Consider the following 18,609-nt stretch of genomic DNA (forward strand, 5'->3'; position numbering starts at 1 on the left):
GGGAGAGCATGCCACCAGTTACACTTAGCAGCTAGGGAACAAAAGGAGGGCTTTACCAGAGAGAAGTAGACCACTGTCTTCGCTCTCCATGGACTTAAATATGGGTTAGGTCTAGTCCAGAACTGGGAATTAAAACACATATAACTTCACCTTCTGAGAAGATTAAAAATTCTTTCATAAAGAAACCATTGTGTCTGGATTTAATCTCAACAAAAGTTGAGATTTTCTTTCTAAAGCCTCAAACATTTAGTCTAGCCATTTATATAGGCTGCATGTGGTGTCTTCACAGAGCTGACTTGCTTCCTTCTACATTGTCTGTAGTGAATATTGAAAAAATGAAGGGAGAAACAGAAGCCACATGGAGATGTATCAATAGTAAGATTCAGTGGTTTAACAGGGTAAACTGGTAAGAGCTTCCAGCTGTAAGTTGGAATGTAAAACGACACAGCCTGTTTAGAAAGAATTCCTAACAAACTATATGCTCTTTTTAAGGCAAATTCTATGTCCTTTTTAAGGCACAGACATAGTTTCCAGGATATACTTCTAGAAAGCCTTTTATTCTTGTAGGAGCTTCAAATACTGATGCAAACTTTTTCAGGACAAAATTATTTTTGTAATTCAGTAATATTCTTTGAAAAGTCTAATACTTAGTTGTTAGCTGCAAATTGAAATTGTAGTGTGGGTTCTTTTTTGACGAGAAATTCAGTTATTGATGTTCTTCAAGACACTTGCTCCATGACTTGTTTGCTGTTCTTACTTCAGGATTCTCATATTAAGAGTTTGGAAGAACATTAAGGACTTTATTAAGGCTTTGGACTGTCAGCTCACATACACATAACATGTACATGAAGAGTTCTCCCATGATATATTTCACTTTTCCTGCAAGAGGGAATGGTACTAAAGAGCTATAAAGAAGGAAGTGGTCATTAAACTGTAGATACAATTATCTGAGTGAATTTGAAATAGAACTAAGTTTAGGAAAGGTGATAATTCTCACTGATAATGCTTTCAAAGCCTGCTAATTTATACGAGCAGAGAAGGGGAAGCATTCACCTAGTTGCTTCTGCTGAAGTAGCAGAAGGATTTTGCATATGTGGAATTTGTAGATACTTTAAAGTAAGAAATAATTATGGAAGTACAGAAACGTGTCAATATATATAAAGTATAAATATAGGCAGTTAACTTTATTTGCTTCCTAACAAAGGGGACTATTTGGCATTGGATTAAAAAAGAAAAAAGAGCTTTATTCCATTGTTCATAAATCCCTTTTTTCCTTTTGTTAAATATAATTGTTCTCTTCAGCATATTGATAGGTGTATATACCTGACTGTGTAAGGTGTCACTAAGTCTGTTGCTTTTTTACCCTTAGTCTCCTATTCTGTTTTGAAATTCCTGAAACAAACATACTGACATACATATAATTCTCTTTTTAATGTTAGATTTTCTTACTATTCTGTCAGGGTTAACTGTGGCTGCAGCTATTGCAGTCATAAGATGTGTAGCTGTTGTAGTGTGCAACTCAGTGTAGGTTTCCAGGCTGGATACCACAGCATTGAGAATTGGTGGGGGGAGGTGATTGTCCCACCATACTGTGAGCTGGTGTGGCCTCACTGAGTGCTGTGTGCAGTTTGGGGTACCACAGCGTACAAAGGACCTCAGACTATTAGAGTGAGTCCAGAGGAAGGAGATTAAAGTGGTGAAAATTCTTCCTAAGGGCAAGACTTAGGGGTAGTGGCTGAGGTCACTTGGCTTGTCCCGGTTGGAGAAGAGAAGGCGGAGGGGTGACCTCATTGCAGACTACGGCTTCCTCACAGGGATGGGGAAGGGGGCTGGGGAGCTTCTGACTGGACATTAGGAAAAGGTCTTCACCCAGAAGGTGGTTGGTCACTGGAACAGTTTCCCCAGAGAACCGGACATGGCACCAAGCTTGTTTCAGGAGCATCTGGATAATGCTCATAATGATATGGTTCAGTTTTAGGCAGTCCTTTGAGGAGCAGGGAGTTGGAGTTGATACTCCTTATGGATCACTTCCAATTCAACATATTCGATGATTCTATATGTTTTATATTTTGTCTGAGAGCTGTGCTGCTGTGACTACATTGTTAGAGCCCAGGCAGCAAGTTCATGTAAAGTTGAAGAATGTTTATGTGGGATTCAATACACCAGTAACTACATGATAAGCATCTCAATTTTTCTATTACCATTATGTTACATTTCATTAGAGTTGGATCTTTCATTTTTCTCAGACAATTTCAGTAATGAATGATGACACAGATGATGTAAATGGCGTAATTCTGTTGATTTCAATTTAGTGCCATCTGCATACAGACCCCAGGCTTATTGTGGTCCTGTCACATTTCCTCCCTTTTGGTCCCTTGTTGATGTTGACATTGTGTCTTATATTTATAAATAACTTGTGAACACTTAGTGCCATTCATCTTCCGATGGTTTACAAGTGTTAACTAATGAATATGCTCAACACCTCTGGGCTGTAGATCATTTGTTATTTTTATTAGCTGGTCCCTTAATGAAGCTGTGACATTAGTACAGATTTTTGAACACAAAGAGGCATAAATAACATCTAATTGAGACTCTTAGGAAACAAAAGTCTCAAAATGAAATCACTTTAAGATTTTTGAATATTATTTAACATTGCCTGTGAGAGCAAAAGTCTTGATAAAATAAAACAACTTAGAAGTGGCATTTGGATTATTTCTACTATGTCCCAAATTTGGTGGGAAAAAATATTTTGCATAATAATAGCTCATAATAATTGTTATTAAAATATTTAAGAAATTATTGTAACAATATTTTATTAAAAAAACCCTTTAATATTTTCAGACATTCTATATTTGTGTAAAAGCTGTTAATGTCAACCACTTTGCTGGAAAAATTTTGAAAATTAGTAATTCTAATGCCTATTTGTATTGCCTTATTCCAACCATAATTGCCTATTTGTATTTTTTACCAAAAATTTGTCTTTCCTCCCTCACAAATTCCTAATCCATGAGCAAAATTGCTCTAACAACAGTCTTTACTGAGAGATTTATTTTTTGAGGAATTAAGGGAACAAATAGGCAAAACCAATTGGACTGATGAATTCAAGGAACTTGGTTTTGTGCTGGGATGGCTAAGGGTTAGTGTAAAAAATAACTAACTTTGCAGGAGCTTAAATTTTACTAGACCACCAGAAATTACTGGTTAAACTGAAACAATGAGGATTAATTGAATAAAGAATTAGAGGGAAAAGCTGTAAACAACTTCCTAGCTGAGTTCCTCAAGCCTTAGTACTGGGGAAGATCTTGAATATTTTCAGTAGTGCCCTTGGCATAGAGAAAAGAGTGCTGTAATTAAATACATTGGTTACACAAAGTTGGATGCTTATCAGCACAGGGGAGCAATGGGATACTGCAAAATAGAGAACCAGATGACCTTGTGAACTCCTGTAGTGAAAATGAGTGCAGTAAAATACCACTAAGTGTAAAATCAGGAATTTAAGAACTAATAAGGCTTTCTTCTCTGAACTACACAGGCCAGGGACTCCTCTGTGGCTCAGTCTTGATCAACAGTCCTGAATTCTGCTTTCCATAGCAGGGTAACTGAGTGCAAACTGCTTATTAGGAGCAGTTTCTGCTCCATGCTGTTTTTCTACACTGTGTGTTGGCATTGTCTGGGAGATGCTGGTTAGCAAAGGCCTGACTGTGCCAGGAAGCATAAGAATTAGCAGGCAATCCTGGGCCAGCACCTGGCCCTGTGACAGGATTGTGTCTTGCTAATATAGGCGTAGTCTCAAAGAGCAAAATCTATTTGGTCTTGAAAAATGAAAGCAGAGAGGGTATGTGATTGGTCACTATAAAATCATCAGGCAGCAAACACTGAGGAGAGAAAGGAGCTATTTACACTTAATGACAATACTGGTACAAGAATAAATAGCAAGAAACTAGTTTGGAATACACGAGCACTGGAAATTGAAAGACATTATTTCCATTGTAGCTGTAGGGATTGGAAAAGCCTTTTGACAGATTTTGGGCTCTTTATTTATAGTTAATTTTAAGATAAAATTTTATTAAATTACGAATTTTAAATTTTTTTTTCTTTGAAGCAGCAGGCAACTGGAAGCAATCCATGAGGTTTCTTCCTATCCAGTATTCTTAAGGCGCTTAAGTTTCCTAAGAAAAGTGCAGGAAATGTGTGCTCAGTTCTCTTGCTTTTCTGAGACTGTTACAAATCTGAACATTTAGTAAATGTGTAGCTTGGTTGACTGTACATTCTCAATATATTCAGTAATTATTCAAATTTCCAAGGTTAAAGGTATCCTTTGTGAACCATGTTGTAAACTCTGTTCACTTAGAGCAAGTTAATTTCATGCCAAACCCACTGCACTTATTAAATAAACCCTCATGACCCTCCGGAGTACTGTGTAGGTTTATGAATTCCATTTTGGAAGCAGTGCAGCTGTATTTGTTGAGACATAATATTGGCCGGTTTGTACTATGTCCAAATCACACCCGATGTCACAATAGCCATTGTCTCACTGGAAGTCTGTACACCATTCTACTTCTTAATGAAATCATGAAAGCTCATGAAAGAGCTGAGTATGGTCAATATGGCACTATGTGGGAATTATGCACTGTCTTCCTTGGCATGGACTGGGCAGTGTTGAGTTGTGCCTGTGCCATAGTGAAAAAACCCAAAGTATTGCCTTTACAGATCTTGAAGAATATAATATATTTTATACATGAACAACTTCTTTTTATGCAATATACTTTAGGAAGGATGTACTCTGGCTTATATTAACCCAGCTAGATTAGTGTTCTAACTAACAGTTTCTAGTCCTACTGTGCACATGGACGGTTTTTTCCCCCACATTTTTGTGAACATAAATAATCTGTTTTCCTAGTCAAATGTCTTACTTGATAATTATATGAGCAATTTTGCTCATGGATTAGAAATTATACTCTAGCTTGAAAAAATGTATGAACAAAATTACTAGTATATGTCTTAAGGATAATAAAAGAGTGATGCAAAAGAGATACACTGTCCATTAGGATAAGGACACCGCTGGTACAAAAGAGTGTGTACCTTTTAAAAATTGTAATCACATAATTTCCTCTTCTTCTTGGAAGATAGTGTCATGTAAATATACTGCATCACATGCATGCACAAGAAGTGATACACTTATTTCATGCTGACTTGGTTGTTTATGGCCATTACAACTTTTCATACATGATATATCCATTCACTACAAAGTCAAGAGCAAATATAGTCACCCCCCAGTACAAAGAATTTTTGTAGTGCAAATACACATATCCCTTAAAATATATGTAAAGGTGTTTGTTTCATACCAGTATTATAAGCTTTCCCACTTTTCTTAAGTGGTATTGGAATTCTTCTGATATTTAATACAATTTTGGGGTATAGGTATCTGTTTGTCATTACAGATGTAAGGCAAATAAACATTATAGCAGTTTTGGCATTCAGTCAAACTGATTGTAACATGAAAGTCAGTACCATAGCACAGACTAGTGGCATATCAAAATAATGAAAAAATAGGTAATCTTTACCAACTTTTATAAAAGTCACAAATTCAGAGATTAACTTTGCTCCTGTAATATATTTTACTGACAAAATGCATTAATGTAACAGAAGGAAATGAAAAGGGAACTTGTCTGTACAGTCAGAGCAGTAAAATGAAATGGAAGACTTTCTGTTTCATTAAAGTTATAACCAGACTCTGCTGCTTACAATGTATGAGCACAAAGATTTATTCCATTCACTCCAAAATAATGATTTTGTGTCTTTAAAATAGATCTTAGCAGCTGCAAAAGATGCATCTGTATTCTGGACACAGACCTCTAGAATTATGTCTTTATAGAGAAATCCTAGAGACATTGCAAAAGCCTCTATATTCCAAAAATATGAATGTTGGCTATGGATAGCACATGCTATATATAAGTCTTCCACAGTCATAGACACTTTCATTAAAAAGGAATGTCAACCCAGAAATTTTTAAAGGAAGCACCTCAGAAAACAGATTTTCCCTCAGCAGTAGTGGAAATCAGTACTCTTGGCTGTAAGAGAGAGCATAGACTGCAGATGGGGAGAGCAAAAGGGAATTACTGTTTTTTTAGTGCAAACATGAGACATGTTTTGGTGGTGTATATAACCAAATAGATAAGATTTTATGTTTTAGCTAACTTTGAGAAGTCTTATAGTCCAATTCAAGGAAGATTGAATTCTAAGTAATAAACAGAAAATTTAAAAGTTTTACTTTTGACAGGGACAACTAATAATGTTGTTATTTTACTGGAAAATTTTGGGAGACCTTAATGTATTCTGAAAAAAAAGATAACCAGAAAAACAGTTCCATCTCATTTTCTGGGGAGGTGATGTTGAAAGGGATTCTCACAGTCCCAAACCCAGGAAGCTCTCTTACTGAACTTACAGTTCCTCAGAAACACTGTTACATTTCAAATAGGCAAAATGAGCCAAGATTAGCAGAAACAGGGACTAGAGGTAAGGAAGATACCATTGGCCTGTACAGATACTGGGTCTATATTACCTGAAGCAGAAGAAGCAGATTTTACAGTAAATTGTAGTTTTTGTGACTGGACAGAGGAAGGGGACTCATGTTACATAGTGCCAGTGCTGGTTTGCAGTGTCTATTCCACATCGGCATGTGGACTCTTTTTGGTGGTGCCCAGTGACAGGACAAGGAGCAACGGCCACAAGCCAAAATACAACAAGTTCCACCTCAACATGAGGAAGAACTTACTAACACTGAGGGTGGCAGAGCACTGAACCAGGCTGCCCAGGGATCTCACTCCCTCTCTGGAGACATTCCAAACCCACCTGGACACGTTCCTATGCCACCTGCTCCAGATAACTCTGCCTTGGCAGAGGGGCTGGGCTGGATGATCTCCAGAGGTCCCTTCCAACGCTCACGATTCCGTGATCCTGTCATCAGCATAGTGACGAATAGAGAGATGTACTATGTCCTCGAAGAAACTTCCTTAGTACAGGGTGGCTTCAAACATTGCACTGCTCCATGATGTAATGAAGTTTTGCACCTGTGACAAATTAGGGGAAAAAAAGGACTAGCAGTAATGTGTAAGTAATCATGATTAGTTACCTTGATGACCCAAGCAAAGAGTTTTTCTACTCTTCCTTTTGTTGCCTCCTTTCTATTGATGCTACAGTCTTGTTACCTTGTGTAATTTTTAAGGAATTGTATCCTACATGAAATGTGAGAGCCAAAAAGAAACACAAACACAAATATAATTAAAACATATGAACTTTGCTTAAGATTACTAGCAGCAAGTGCAACAGTTAATGTAATGCCAATGTATATTAGATGCTTGTGCCAAGCAGGTGAACTCTAATAGATTTGGTGAAATACTGTGGAAGCCTTCCAGGACAATTTTTCACCTCGGAACACCTGTAACTTGAAGTAATGTTCTGAAGGCTGATGAGGATTTGGCATAATTATTTCTTACGTTGTAGTGTCAAAGCTATTAAACTCAAGTTATGTATAATCAAATATACTGAGCCTTTTAATCTAATCTTAAAGTAAGGTATCCATTTTGTTCTCAGGATTTAGCGTTAGGCCATCTATAACTATACTTATGGGAATAGTGAATGGTGTTTTGTAAGGTAGCTGTCTTTTCACATGATCTATCTGAAAATAGTAAAATGAATGTCATTACTATATCCTTTTATTGAATTGCATTTTGTTTTCGCTTGAAATATCTGCAGATGTAATTTCTTGATAAATATATTTCCCATTTATTGAAGTTAAAGTGGTGTGTCAAATGTGTTTTGAAGAATTTCATCTAAGAACAAGAAACTGTAATATCTTTTTTAGAACAATACAAAGAAGTAATTTTTGTGCATTCATTACTTCTGATACGTAGATGTGAAATGGCTGATTACTGTAGGTTTTGCAGAATTTGTTTTATGGGCCCATGTAGTAAAAAGTGCTAATAATATGTGATGAAAGCTGCTGGGCAGTGTTAGAAGTGGGAGCATATAATGAATAATCTTGCCAAAAATAGTGAAGAAATCAAAAACGAGTTAGAACTTATTAGTTCAGTGTATAGAACTAACCTTTGTGAATGGAAAGCAGATGGAAGGTTTAAGGTGTATCTCTCTAATGCAAATTTAGAATACTTATTTTCAGTGTTGTGTATAAAAAGAAGAAATTATTATTTGAAAAAAATGGATATAAGGGTTAATGTGAAAATGTCAAATATATTTAGTGCGTTCTTTTCCGCAATGAGAAGTTGATTTGAACTGAGCTTCAGCAATGCCTGTTGTATGCACTAGGTGGTGTTTCAGCCTTTCCTATGGAAACGCACATCCCGACCCAGTGCCACTAGCACCTGGAATTCTAGTTCTGAACTAATACTTAACGTTGGTGAGGAGATTTTTTTCCCCCTGGTTTCCTTTTCAAATTGGCAGTGTTCTGGTGTGGAGGATTGACACCTGCAAATTGCAACACAGATTTTTGTGTACAAAATGTGCTCATGACTGTTGAACTTTGTAGGAGGGTGGTTAGGAGAGTTGCAAATGGGCGCAGTAGATAGTGTGCCTACTCTGGAGCACAGATTTCTGATTTAAGGGATTAGTCCTTTAAAATTTCTCTTTCAGAAGGGAAAATTCTACGTTTTCTCCTCGCAGGTTTGTCAAAATGCAGGTATTGAGCATGCAGCCTACTCATGTGGTCTTTGCCTCTCTGCAGTGCTGCTGTCACAGTCCCAGTAAATGCTATGTCCTGGCAGGGACTTGGCAGGGACAGACCCGCTCTGCATGTGTGTGAGCTGTTGAGCACTCTGTCCCGGGCACCTGGGGGCAGAAGGAGAAATCCTGCCCAGGAACATGCCACCTTCCTGTCTGTGCTCTTATGACACCATCTTACGAGTGTGTCTGTCATTTAATTGAGAGGTCTGCACTATAAATTGCCAGTATTTTTTAAATTGCAAGAATGCTTCTACATCCTCTTATAAGATGGGGAAGTCAATTTAGCCCAGTACTATTTGCGGGCTTGTGATTTTTGTGCTCACCGAAAGCACAAACATTTCTGTCTGTGTGACAGTTCCCATTCTTCTCAGTGTGTGTGATTATTTGAAGCTAAAATTATGACTGTTAGGGTTAACACTATGAAATCCTGCATGTTGAAATGATGTTGAAAATAAGGCTTTATCAGAAGCGTGACCTGTAATTATCATTAAATGCTCCTATGAAAGCAGAAAAAGAATCCGCAAAATTCATGAATCTATGCATTTTTAAGGCCATGTGTTTGATTTTTTTTTTTCAAACTGAAATACCCTAAATAAACTTTTCAGGATTCAGGTTAGGTCAGGAGTACTCTTCCTGATTCTAGTTTTAGAGGAGGCGATAGGAAATCATATTAATTCAGAGGGAACTCTTATTCTGTTGGGTACAAGAGAATAATACTGGTCATCCTGGAGTCCATTGTCTGAGGACAAAATATGACTGTCAGCCAAGGACAAAGTTGCCCAAGTGTTTTGACTGTAGTATATAGTTTTTGTGATATTTAACATCTACTAATAGAAGTGAAAATAGCAAATGAGGACTTCGGTGGATTTTATCTCATTGTCATTCAAGTTGTTATATATTTGCATTCTCATATAATTGTTCCTTTCATTGCTCTGTCACATGCATGGAAAGGTTAGAACTACTTTCTGCTGTGTACAGACCTGGCAGAAATATTAAAGCCTTTTAACTGCTGTTGATTAAAGAGGGCAAAAATACTTCTGTCTTGGGTTCTGAAATTTCACTTTGGTGCTTTCTCATGTACTTTCTAACTTAATTAGCACAGGTAAAACAGGCCTGCTCTTAAATTTGTATTTGAATGATGTTCAGGCCTGAAGCATACACAGTTTTGGCCTTTGAATGTCCTCTAAGGACATCTAATGTACCTCAGAGAGCAACCTGCTACTTGGGGGGTCTCTCTTTTTTGTCCTCAGTGCTTTGATGGTTTGTTCTGTCTTTTTGATGTAAGCAGACATGAGTTCTCATAAATGACATCAGCCCTATAAAAAGATAAGAAGGAAGTTTACCAGAATAGGGCATACCACCACCATTAAATGGGCAACTGATGCCTCCTTTTTCTGCCCCAGCCCAACACTTTGTGAATGAGGCAGTTGGTGACTTTAGTTTGAGTATGAACCTTGCATCCAAGTGACCTTCTATATGAAGCTCTCATTGAAAGATTTATTGTGAGACTTGACTAGAGAGCATGACCCAAGTTATCTATTAGATAACAGCCTGGAGAATGAAAGCAAGATACAGATTGCAGCTTCTGAAACCTTTTCTACTGGACTGAGCTAAATGTATTGTGGAGGTAGGAACTACATCTTCAATGTGATTCCATGGAGCTGGCTGCATTTAAAAGAGTGATGAGCACTGATGTAAGCCTTTGAATGTCCTATGCTCTAAATCATTGGAGAAAAGGCAGCTTGCTGTAGGATTGGAACTGGAGACATGATGACTAGATTGAAGGCTGAGTGTAGACATTCAAGGAATATATAGCAAAACTGGTGCAATTTTGTTGGTGTACTTAGACAAAAATATATAAAGAGAAGAAAAAGAAAAGGAAATCTGAGCTAAGGCTTAAGAAAAATGAAGATTAAGGAGTGAAGGATGAAACTTGCAGTAGATTAATACTATCTACAATCCAAATTTTAGGGTAACATGATAATCAGTTTGAATGGTCCAGTGTGTTCATGGCTGGTGTGTTGTATTTGATTCACTGCATCCTGATTTATTCTCATATAACTTAATAGCTGAATGTGAAATTAACTTACAGATAATTGGTGTTGTTGATTTCCTGAACTGCCATGTGACTAAGGTGATCAGATACAAAAGCTTTGCAAACAAGTACATTTTAGAATATTAAAAAAAATCTCATTACTATATGCAGGATCACATAACTGGGAAGCTGTAGTAATTTTAATAATTTAGTAAACATATAGTGAAAGCTAAATTGTGGCTATGAAGTGGAGAGATACACCACCGTATACATTGTGTTACTTTAGTTATAAAATGGCTTTAATTTAAAATTGTTCTGAAATTGAAGTCACTTCTTGAAGTCAGCATCTACATGTACACATAGGATATAGACCACCATGGAAGTAAATCAGCGGAGCATTTTGGAGAGTTATGAAATTACTTGTTTGTAACAGCAGATTACCTTTTCTAAAGTTCTTTACTGTTAGTGAGAGAATTAAAATGGATTAAAAATTTAATGACTTCTTAATTAATTTTTTTCTATCATCCTCAAATTATAGTGTTAATTTTCAAAGCTTACACTTATTACCATTGGAACCTCAGTATTAGAACCTTTTCATTTATATTGCTACTATGTGTTGTTTTTCCTTGTATTGCAAATAATGAAAAAAAAAAAAAGACTAAAAGTATTTTTGTTTGTATTTTTTTCCAAAACTAGTTACTCCAAGGTTGTACAGACATATTTTATTGTATTGAGCTAAGATACTGTAATTTTAATAGACTTAAAACCGTAGCCTTTCTACCTTTGGAAATGGTAACAGTCAGTTGATGTGTGCTTGCTGAAAACTTTGCATGCAGTGTTTACAAGCTAACAGATTTTACATTTAAATATGTCTGAACAGGTAATGTGGGTATGTAACTTGTGCCGAAAACAACAAGAAATCCTCACAAAATCAGGAGCCTGGTTCTATAACAGCGGATCACATGCACCCCAGCAGCCGGACCAAGAAGGTGTTAGAGCTCTGCGGAACGAGGAAGCACCTCAGGAGAAAAAAGCAAAACTGCAGGAGCATCCGCAGTACCAAGGACCACCAGGTGACATATCCACACAAGCTCTGGACAAAAACAGACCACAAGGGCTCACAAGACAAGACTCAATTAAGAATGGTTCAACAGTTAAGCATCAAGTAACTAGTGACACATCAGACAGGTAAGAAAGTATTTAATGTTTATCCTGATAAGATCTGATGAATTTATGCTACAAATTTGATTTTATCTTTTAAAATTTTGTCTTATTTTTATTCTGTAGCCTATAAAATAGGCTACAGAATAAAACAGGGCATTTTGAAGCAGCACTGAGAAGTCTTTTGTTGGTTTCCGATGGTCATAGCCATCTTCATTCCTTCTCACGGAAAAAATGTGGGACATGACAGTTGCAGTGTGACAGAGTTTGTCCATGTGCTTGCAACTTTGTCAAATCACAGTCATTGTGCTGTGCAGAATGTTACCATATTTCTTTTGTGGTCACTAACGTTATAGCAAAGTTTTAGTAATCCAAAATAGGACTCAAAAAGGCAGATTAATGGAAGACAGTGTCTGTTCAGACTACTGAATTAAAACATCTGGTTGTACTTGCAGTATATAGTATTGAGGATGGTGACATTTTTGTGTAATGACCTGAGCCTTTTCGTGGTTTCTCAGTTTCTTGCTGTTAGTTACTGTCATTAGTATAAATATTTTTTCCTTTACTGGTTTACGTTGATGCTACTTGCGTTGTTTGAAATTGTAACTCTATCGGTGCTAAATGTAGTAAGAGCTGGCTTAGTAGGAGACTGGAGCAGGAACTTTCCTCCCTTTTTCCTGATATGATTATACTAAAAGCCACTAGAAAACTCTCAACCTCTGTGGCTAAGTTTTACTGGAACACAAAAATAAAAATGGTTTCATTGAATGAATTAAATTTTTTCCTAAGCAACACCAGTATAGAACTTTAAATATGGTGGGAAGGGAAAGATGAGAGTGAGGTTGCTCAGGTGTTTCCATGGAAATGATATCCTCATGCGTGTGTGAGACCTCCAGCTGCCTTGGAATTTGGCAGCCAGAACAGTATAAGCTGGCAGCTTTTCTCTGCTGCCCAGATATGACCTCATTACAGCATTTATTCTGAGAGCTTGAAGCAAGTTAGACGTATATAGTATCTTTTACATTTAGTATGACAAAAATAGTTTTCCTTTTTCCTCACCTCTTGAATTCCACCATATTTTGTTTCCTATTTTTGGTCTTACATGAGAACAAATTGAATGTAATTAATCTAGCCTTTTTTTTTTTAACTTATTCTGCCTATTGCTTTTTGCTCTGATTTTGGCTGTTGGGTTCAGTACTTAGTTGTCCTGAGTGCTCCTCAGTTATATGTGTAGTCTCTGAAAAAACACAGCTGGCCCCCTAACTTGACACTAGGGAGCAGGAGACAAAGGTTGATTCTCTTGTGGTTCATTTTTGCCCCTTAATTTTGCCAGGAAATTAATATCATAGATCATGTGATAACAAAAAATCCCAAACCCTTGTTAGCCGCAGCATTTAACTCTGAATGTGTTTTTACATTATATGCATGCAGAAATATGGAGGGAGAGAGTGATATATAAATAAATATATAATCGAGATACAAAATATGCATTTACTCTAAGTGGAGTTAAATGATAAACGTGGACAGTATAAAGTAATATTTTCTAACGGGAAGAATGTAGGCTTTGTGCCTGAAAACAGAACTATTTTTCTGGTTGTGATCACTTCTACTTAATATATTATTTAAGTTCAGATAGTTTTTTCACTCACTGGCCTCTTCATGTTTTATTTTTGATAATAATTCTGATGTTCCCTAATGAACATATACAAGTATGCTCAGAATATGATATATATTATGTGCTACTGAAGGATAGAGGGTCTTCTGAATAATTATATTCCCTGATGTTCCTCACATAGACTTTTTTTTCTGGACCTAATGAAAAAGATTCCTCCATGATGCCCAACCAAAGTCTTACTGGTAAAATGGGCTTTTAGAGGAGAATATCAACAGTGCTGAGAAAGACTAGCCCAGAATTCAATGGTGGGGAGAAATCTGTATGTGCTGTGTTGCCATTGCTATTCTCATCAATAATACCAGGAAGGCTTACAATTTGTGTTGTTTTTGGCTGGGGTACAGTTAATTTTCTTCACAGAGGCTGGTATGGAGCTATGATTTGGATTTGGGCTGAACACAGGGTGGATAATATAGAGATGTTTGTGCTATTGCTGAGCAGGGCTTACACAGAGGCAAGGCCTTTTCTGCTTCTCGTACTGCCACACTGGTGAGGAAGCTGGGGGTGCATGGGAGGTTGGGAGGAGATTCAACACCTGTCCTGAGCTGGGACAGGTGACCCAAACTGACCAAAGGGATATTCCAGACCATATGATGTCATGCTCAGTAAATAAAGTGGGGTGAAGGAGGAAGAGGGGTACATTTGGAGTGATGGAGTTTGTCTTCCCAAGTAACTGTTACACCTGATGGGACTCTGCTCTCCTGGAGATGGCTGAACACCTCCCTGCCCATGGAGGCAGTGAATAATTCCTTGTTTTGCTTTGCTTGTGTGAGTGGCTTTTACTTGACCTCTTAAACTGTCTTTGTGTCAACTCTTGTGTTTTCTATCTTTTACCCTTCTGATTCTCTCTCCCGTCTCACTGGGAGGGAGTAAACAAGCAGCTGTGTGGTACTTGTTTGCCAGCTGGGCTTTAAATCCAGCACAATTTTATTACATTCAACACCTTTAAGGGCAGAAGATAATATATTCTCTTTATACTGAAGCCATGCATAGAATATATATATATCCTAATTTGATATAATTTTAATATTAAAATCTATAAATCTATGTATGCTATGCTTATTATTATTGAACAAATTAAGTAAGATAATTTTATCTCTTTGAAACTTGCCGTTGTGGTCAAGAAATTCTATACAACTTTTTCTAAGGGCTTCTGTCTTCCTTTTGAATGCTTCATGTTATGGGGTTTTGGCTGTTTTTTAACATTAACTGAAAGAGCCAACCAATAGAGAAAAATGTTGTATGGGAGATCATCATGACAAGTTTTTTTTCTATTCTTAAACTAGGTATATGCAGAAATTGAGCAACTAACTAGTATGTTAGACCATTTGTCTACATGAAGGAATTCTTTGAGAAAAACACAGCCATTCAGAATGTCCAAAATAATAATGTAATAGACAAAAAAGTCTCCAATATTTAGAAGTGGTTGATGCTTGCCTTGCACAATCACGATAATGGAAGTAAGTAGAAAGTGAGAACTATGGTTTCTGTCTTATTTTTCATCCCAAGGACATTAGTTTTGACATAAAAAATAATTTAAAATGTTAAAAACAATAACTACTTGTGGAAAAAAAAAAGGTATTGCTAAGACTATGCACTTGGGTTCTGATTTGAATAGAAAGGTAAAATACATTCTTTTTGTCACAGTTTTTTTAACCTTTGCAGCTTCCATGGGTGTTGCAGCAATCGTTGCTTAGTAGTTCTTTAAATCAAGTATCATATGTCTTATCTTGGTCATCTGGAGACAAGTTGGTCACAGAGTAAAGGGCAACATTCACTCCTTTAATCTCAGGATCATCAATGTCCTTTCTGTCTCATTACTTACTATGTTGTTTCTGGATGTGCCTTTTTGTTTTTCCATTCTTGAGCAGTATTCACCATATTTTCTTCCTGTTTTCTTTATGTATATTATTCTTCATTAAAATTTTATTTTTTCAACCATTAGACTAGTATTCTGTTTCCTTGGTGTAAGCAACAATCCCATTTGCAATTGGTAGATCCCAGCCTGTTTAGACAGATAGATAGGTACCTGATTATAGATCTTCTCTGACTGATCTGTAATTTGTTGCCTGAAGAAGCCTGGGATGATTTTGGATTGCACGTTCTCCAAGGACATTTTTCTAATATTGGATCCATTACAGAAAAAAGGTAAAATGAAAAAAAAATGTTCAGAAGCAAGTTGTACTTACCAAGAGCAGAACAGTTTCTCATGACATTTTTTTCTAGTTCATATAATAGATTTATAGCATGACTTAGACTGAAATCTTAAAATCATCTAGATCCACCCCACCTGTCGTGGGCAAGGATACCTTCCACTAGACCAGGTTGCTCAAAACCCCATCCAGCCTGGCCTTGAGCATGGAGCATGCACAGCATGGAGCATGCACAGCTTTCCTGGACAACCTGTTCCAGTGCCTTACCACCCTCACAATAAAGATTTTCTTCCTTATATCTAGCCTAAGTATATCCTCTTTCAGTTTAAATTCTTTACCACAGGACTTACAATCTGGCCTATGGTGCTTTGACGGCTTTTTATATAGTAGACGTGTGGGTAAGGCAGGGGCAGCAGGCACACGTGTATGATTCAGTAAATGGCCATGGTGTATTTGACATTGTTTGAGGTGAGACTAATGTAATTTGTACCACATGGAGGTTTTGTGCTAAGCACATGTAGCGGCTTCAGTTCGTGAACCGGGTGGAAACACCAATTTAGTGTAGTGGTTTAGTTCAAAATATCCATTACTTACTTATTTCCCTTCTGTGAGATAAGAATTAGGACAAAGCAAAGCAGGCACAAAACTTAATACAGTTTCAGTACAAAGAAAGAGTTTTATTACTAATAGAATTAGAAGTAAAGAGAAATAACAAGAAATTAAAGCAAACCCCCTCCCCTCTCCCCCCCTTCCAGCACTTTCCTTGTTTTACCCAACTCGCACAAAGGATAACAGAACATGAGGTATTAGTCAGTGCTGCAGTTCTTGAAAAGTCTCTTTCTTATGCTTAAGGAAAAAAAAAGGGTTTTTTTTCAGCTGCACGTGGTTCCCAAACCGCCACCAACAGCAGACCTGCCCAGAAAGAAACAATCTGCTGTGGTGAAAAAAAAACATCTCTCCCATGAAAAATCTCACAGTTCCTTCACACTGCCAAACATGGCCCATCACATGGTGTTATTAACCTTTTTAAGGATGAGTTATTTTGTCCTGAACACAAAGGCTTTCTTCGCCACAAGTCTCTAAAAGGCCCTCACTGCTACTATCTATCCTGGCATAGGCACTCTTCAGAAATCTTCACGGGCCACACATGAATTCTCCATCCCCCCATGTACTTCAAATGGATTAAAGAGACAAGGAGTTTGTGATATTACAGGTTCTTACCACAGCATGCAAGAAGTTTGTTTAAGCTACGCTTGAGAATCGCGGCACCGCCCTCTTTTCTCCCATCGCCATGCTCAGTTCCGTCTCATGTGCCTCACTTTCTCTCTGGCTCTGAATCCGTCATATTGAAGAGTGTTCTTGTTCAGGCTTTACGGTGGAGAAAGCCTCGCTCCCTTTGTGCTGCTGGCTGCATGGTGTCTCGTTCAGTTCAGCACGAAGTGTGCTGGCTGCAGACAGGAGGCTACGCCGGCTCCTGTTGGCTCTGCCGGCTCTGTGTGTGGAGGGGAGAGGGACCCGCCGGTCCCAGGAAGCCGCGTCGGATGGGTTTAGCTGTGTGGCAGTCCATGGCTGGGTTTAGCTGTGCAGCAGTCCGTGGCTGGGTTTAGCTGTGCGGCAGTCCGTGGCTGGTTTAGCTGTGTGGCAGTCCATGGCTGGGTTTAGCTGTGTGGCAGTCCATGGCTGGTTTAGCTGCGTGGCAGACCATGGCTGGTTTGAGCTGCGTGGCAGTCCATGGCTGGTTTGAGCTGCGTGGCAGTCCATGGCTGGTTTAGCTGTGTGGCAGTCCATGGCTGGGATTAGCTGTGTGGCAGTCCATGGCTGGGTTTAGCTGGGTGGCAGTCCATGGCTGGTTTAGCTGTGCGGCAGTCCATGGCTGGTTTAGCTGTGGCAGTCCATGGCTGGTTTGAGCTGTGGCAATCCATGGCTGGTTTGAGCTGTGTGGCAGTCCTTGGCTGGGTTTAGCTGTGTGGCAGTCCATGGCTGGTTTGAGCTGTGTGGCAGTCCATGGCTGGTTTAGCTGTGGCAGTCCATGGCTGGTTTGAGCTGTGTGGCAGTCCATGGCTGGTTTAGCTGTGGCAGTCCATGGCTGGTTTGAGCTGTGGCAGTCCATGGCTGGTTTGAGCTGTGGCAGTCCATGGCTGGTTTAGCTGTGTGGCAGTCCTTGGCTGGGTTTAGCTGTGTGGCAGTCCATGGCTGGTTTGAGCTGTGTGGCAGTCCATGGCTGGTTTAGCTGTGGCAGTCCATGGCTGGTTTAGCTGTGTGGCAGTCCATGGCTGGTTTAGCTGTGTGGCAGTCCATGGCTGGTCTGAGCTGTGTGGCAGTCCATGGCTGGGTTTAGCTGTGTGGCAGTCCATGGCTGGTTTAGCTGTGGCAGTCCATGGCTGGTCTGAGCTGTGTGGCAGTCCATGGCTGGGTTTAGCTGTGTGGCAGTCCATGGCTGGGTTAAGCTGTGCAGCAGTCCATGGCTGGTTTGAGCTGTGAGCAGTCCATGGCTGGTTTAGCTGTGTGGCAGTCCATGGCTGGGTTTAGCTGTGTGGCAGTCCATGGCTGGTTTGAGCTGTGTGGCAGTCCATGGCTGGTTTGCGATGTGTGGCAGTCCATGGCTGGGTTTAGCCGTGTGGCAGTCCATGGCTGGGTTTAGCTGTGCGGCAGTCCATGGCTGGTTTAGCTGTGTAGCAGTCCATGGCTGGGTTTAGCTGTGAGCAGTCCATGGCTGGTCTGAGCTGTGTGGCAGTCCATGGCTGGTTTGAGCTGTGTGGCAGTCCATGGCTGGTTTAGCTGTGTGGCAGTCCATGGCTGGTCTGAGCTGTGTGGCAGTCCATGGCTGGTTTGAGCTGTGTGGCAGTCCA

The 18,609-nt window shown here is 38.8% G+C and overlaps 1 protein-coding gene and 1 long non-coding RNA gene across 36 annotated transcripts in view; one reads left to right on the top strand and one right to left on the bottom strand.

Moving 5' to 3' along the window:
* The window catches only part of RIMS2 (regulating synaptic membrane exocytosis 2), a 452,323-nt gene that overhangs the window by 102,423 nt on the left and 331,291 nt on the right, over window positions 1-18,609 (top strand). For all 35 annotated transcript variants that reach the window (XM_042036214.1, XM_042036210.1, XM_042036188.1 and 32 more), the window contains one exon: window positions 11,655-11,962. In XM_042036214.1, coding sequence (XP_041892148.1) covers window positions 11,655-11,962 — 308 coding nt within the window. The remainder of the gene's footprint in view (window positions 1-11,654; window positions 11,963-18,609) is intronic.
* LOC121668418 lies at window positions 1,284-16,070 on the bottom strand. Its single transcript, XR_006017366.1, has 3 exons — window positions 15,866-16,070; window positions 6,549-6,553; window positions 1,284-1,294 (listed from the first exon to the last, which is right to left on the bottom strand). It is a non-coding gene; the product is annotated as an uncharacterized LOC121668418 (long non-coding RNA).

Source organism: Corvus kubaryi, unplaced genomic scaffold (genome assembly GCF_017639235.1).
Source record: "Corvus kubaryi isolate FWS band 111438036 unplaced genomic scaffold, C.kubaryi_AGA036_p1.0 37385, whole genome shotgun sequence".
Classification (NCBI taxonomy): domain Eukaryota; kingdom Metazoa; phylum Chordata; class Aves; order Passeriformes; family Corvidae; genus Corvus; species Corvus kubaryi.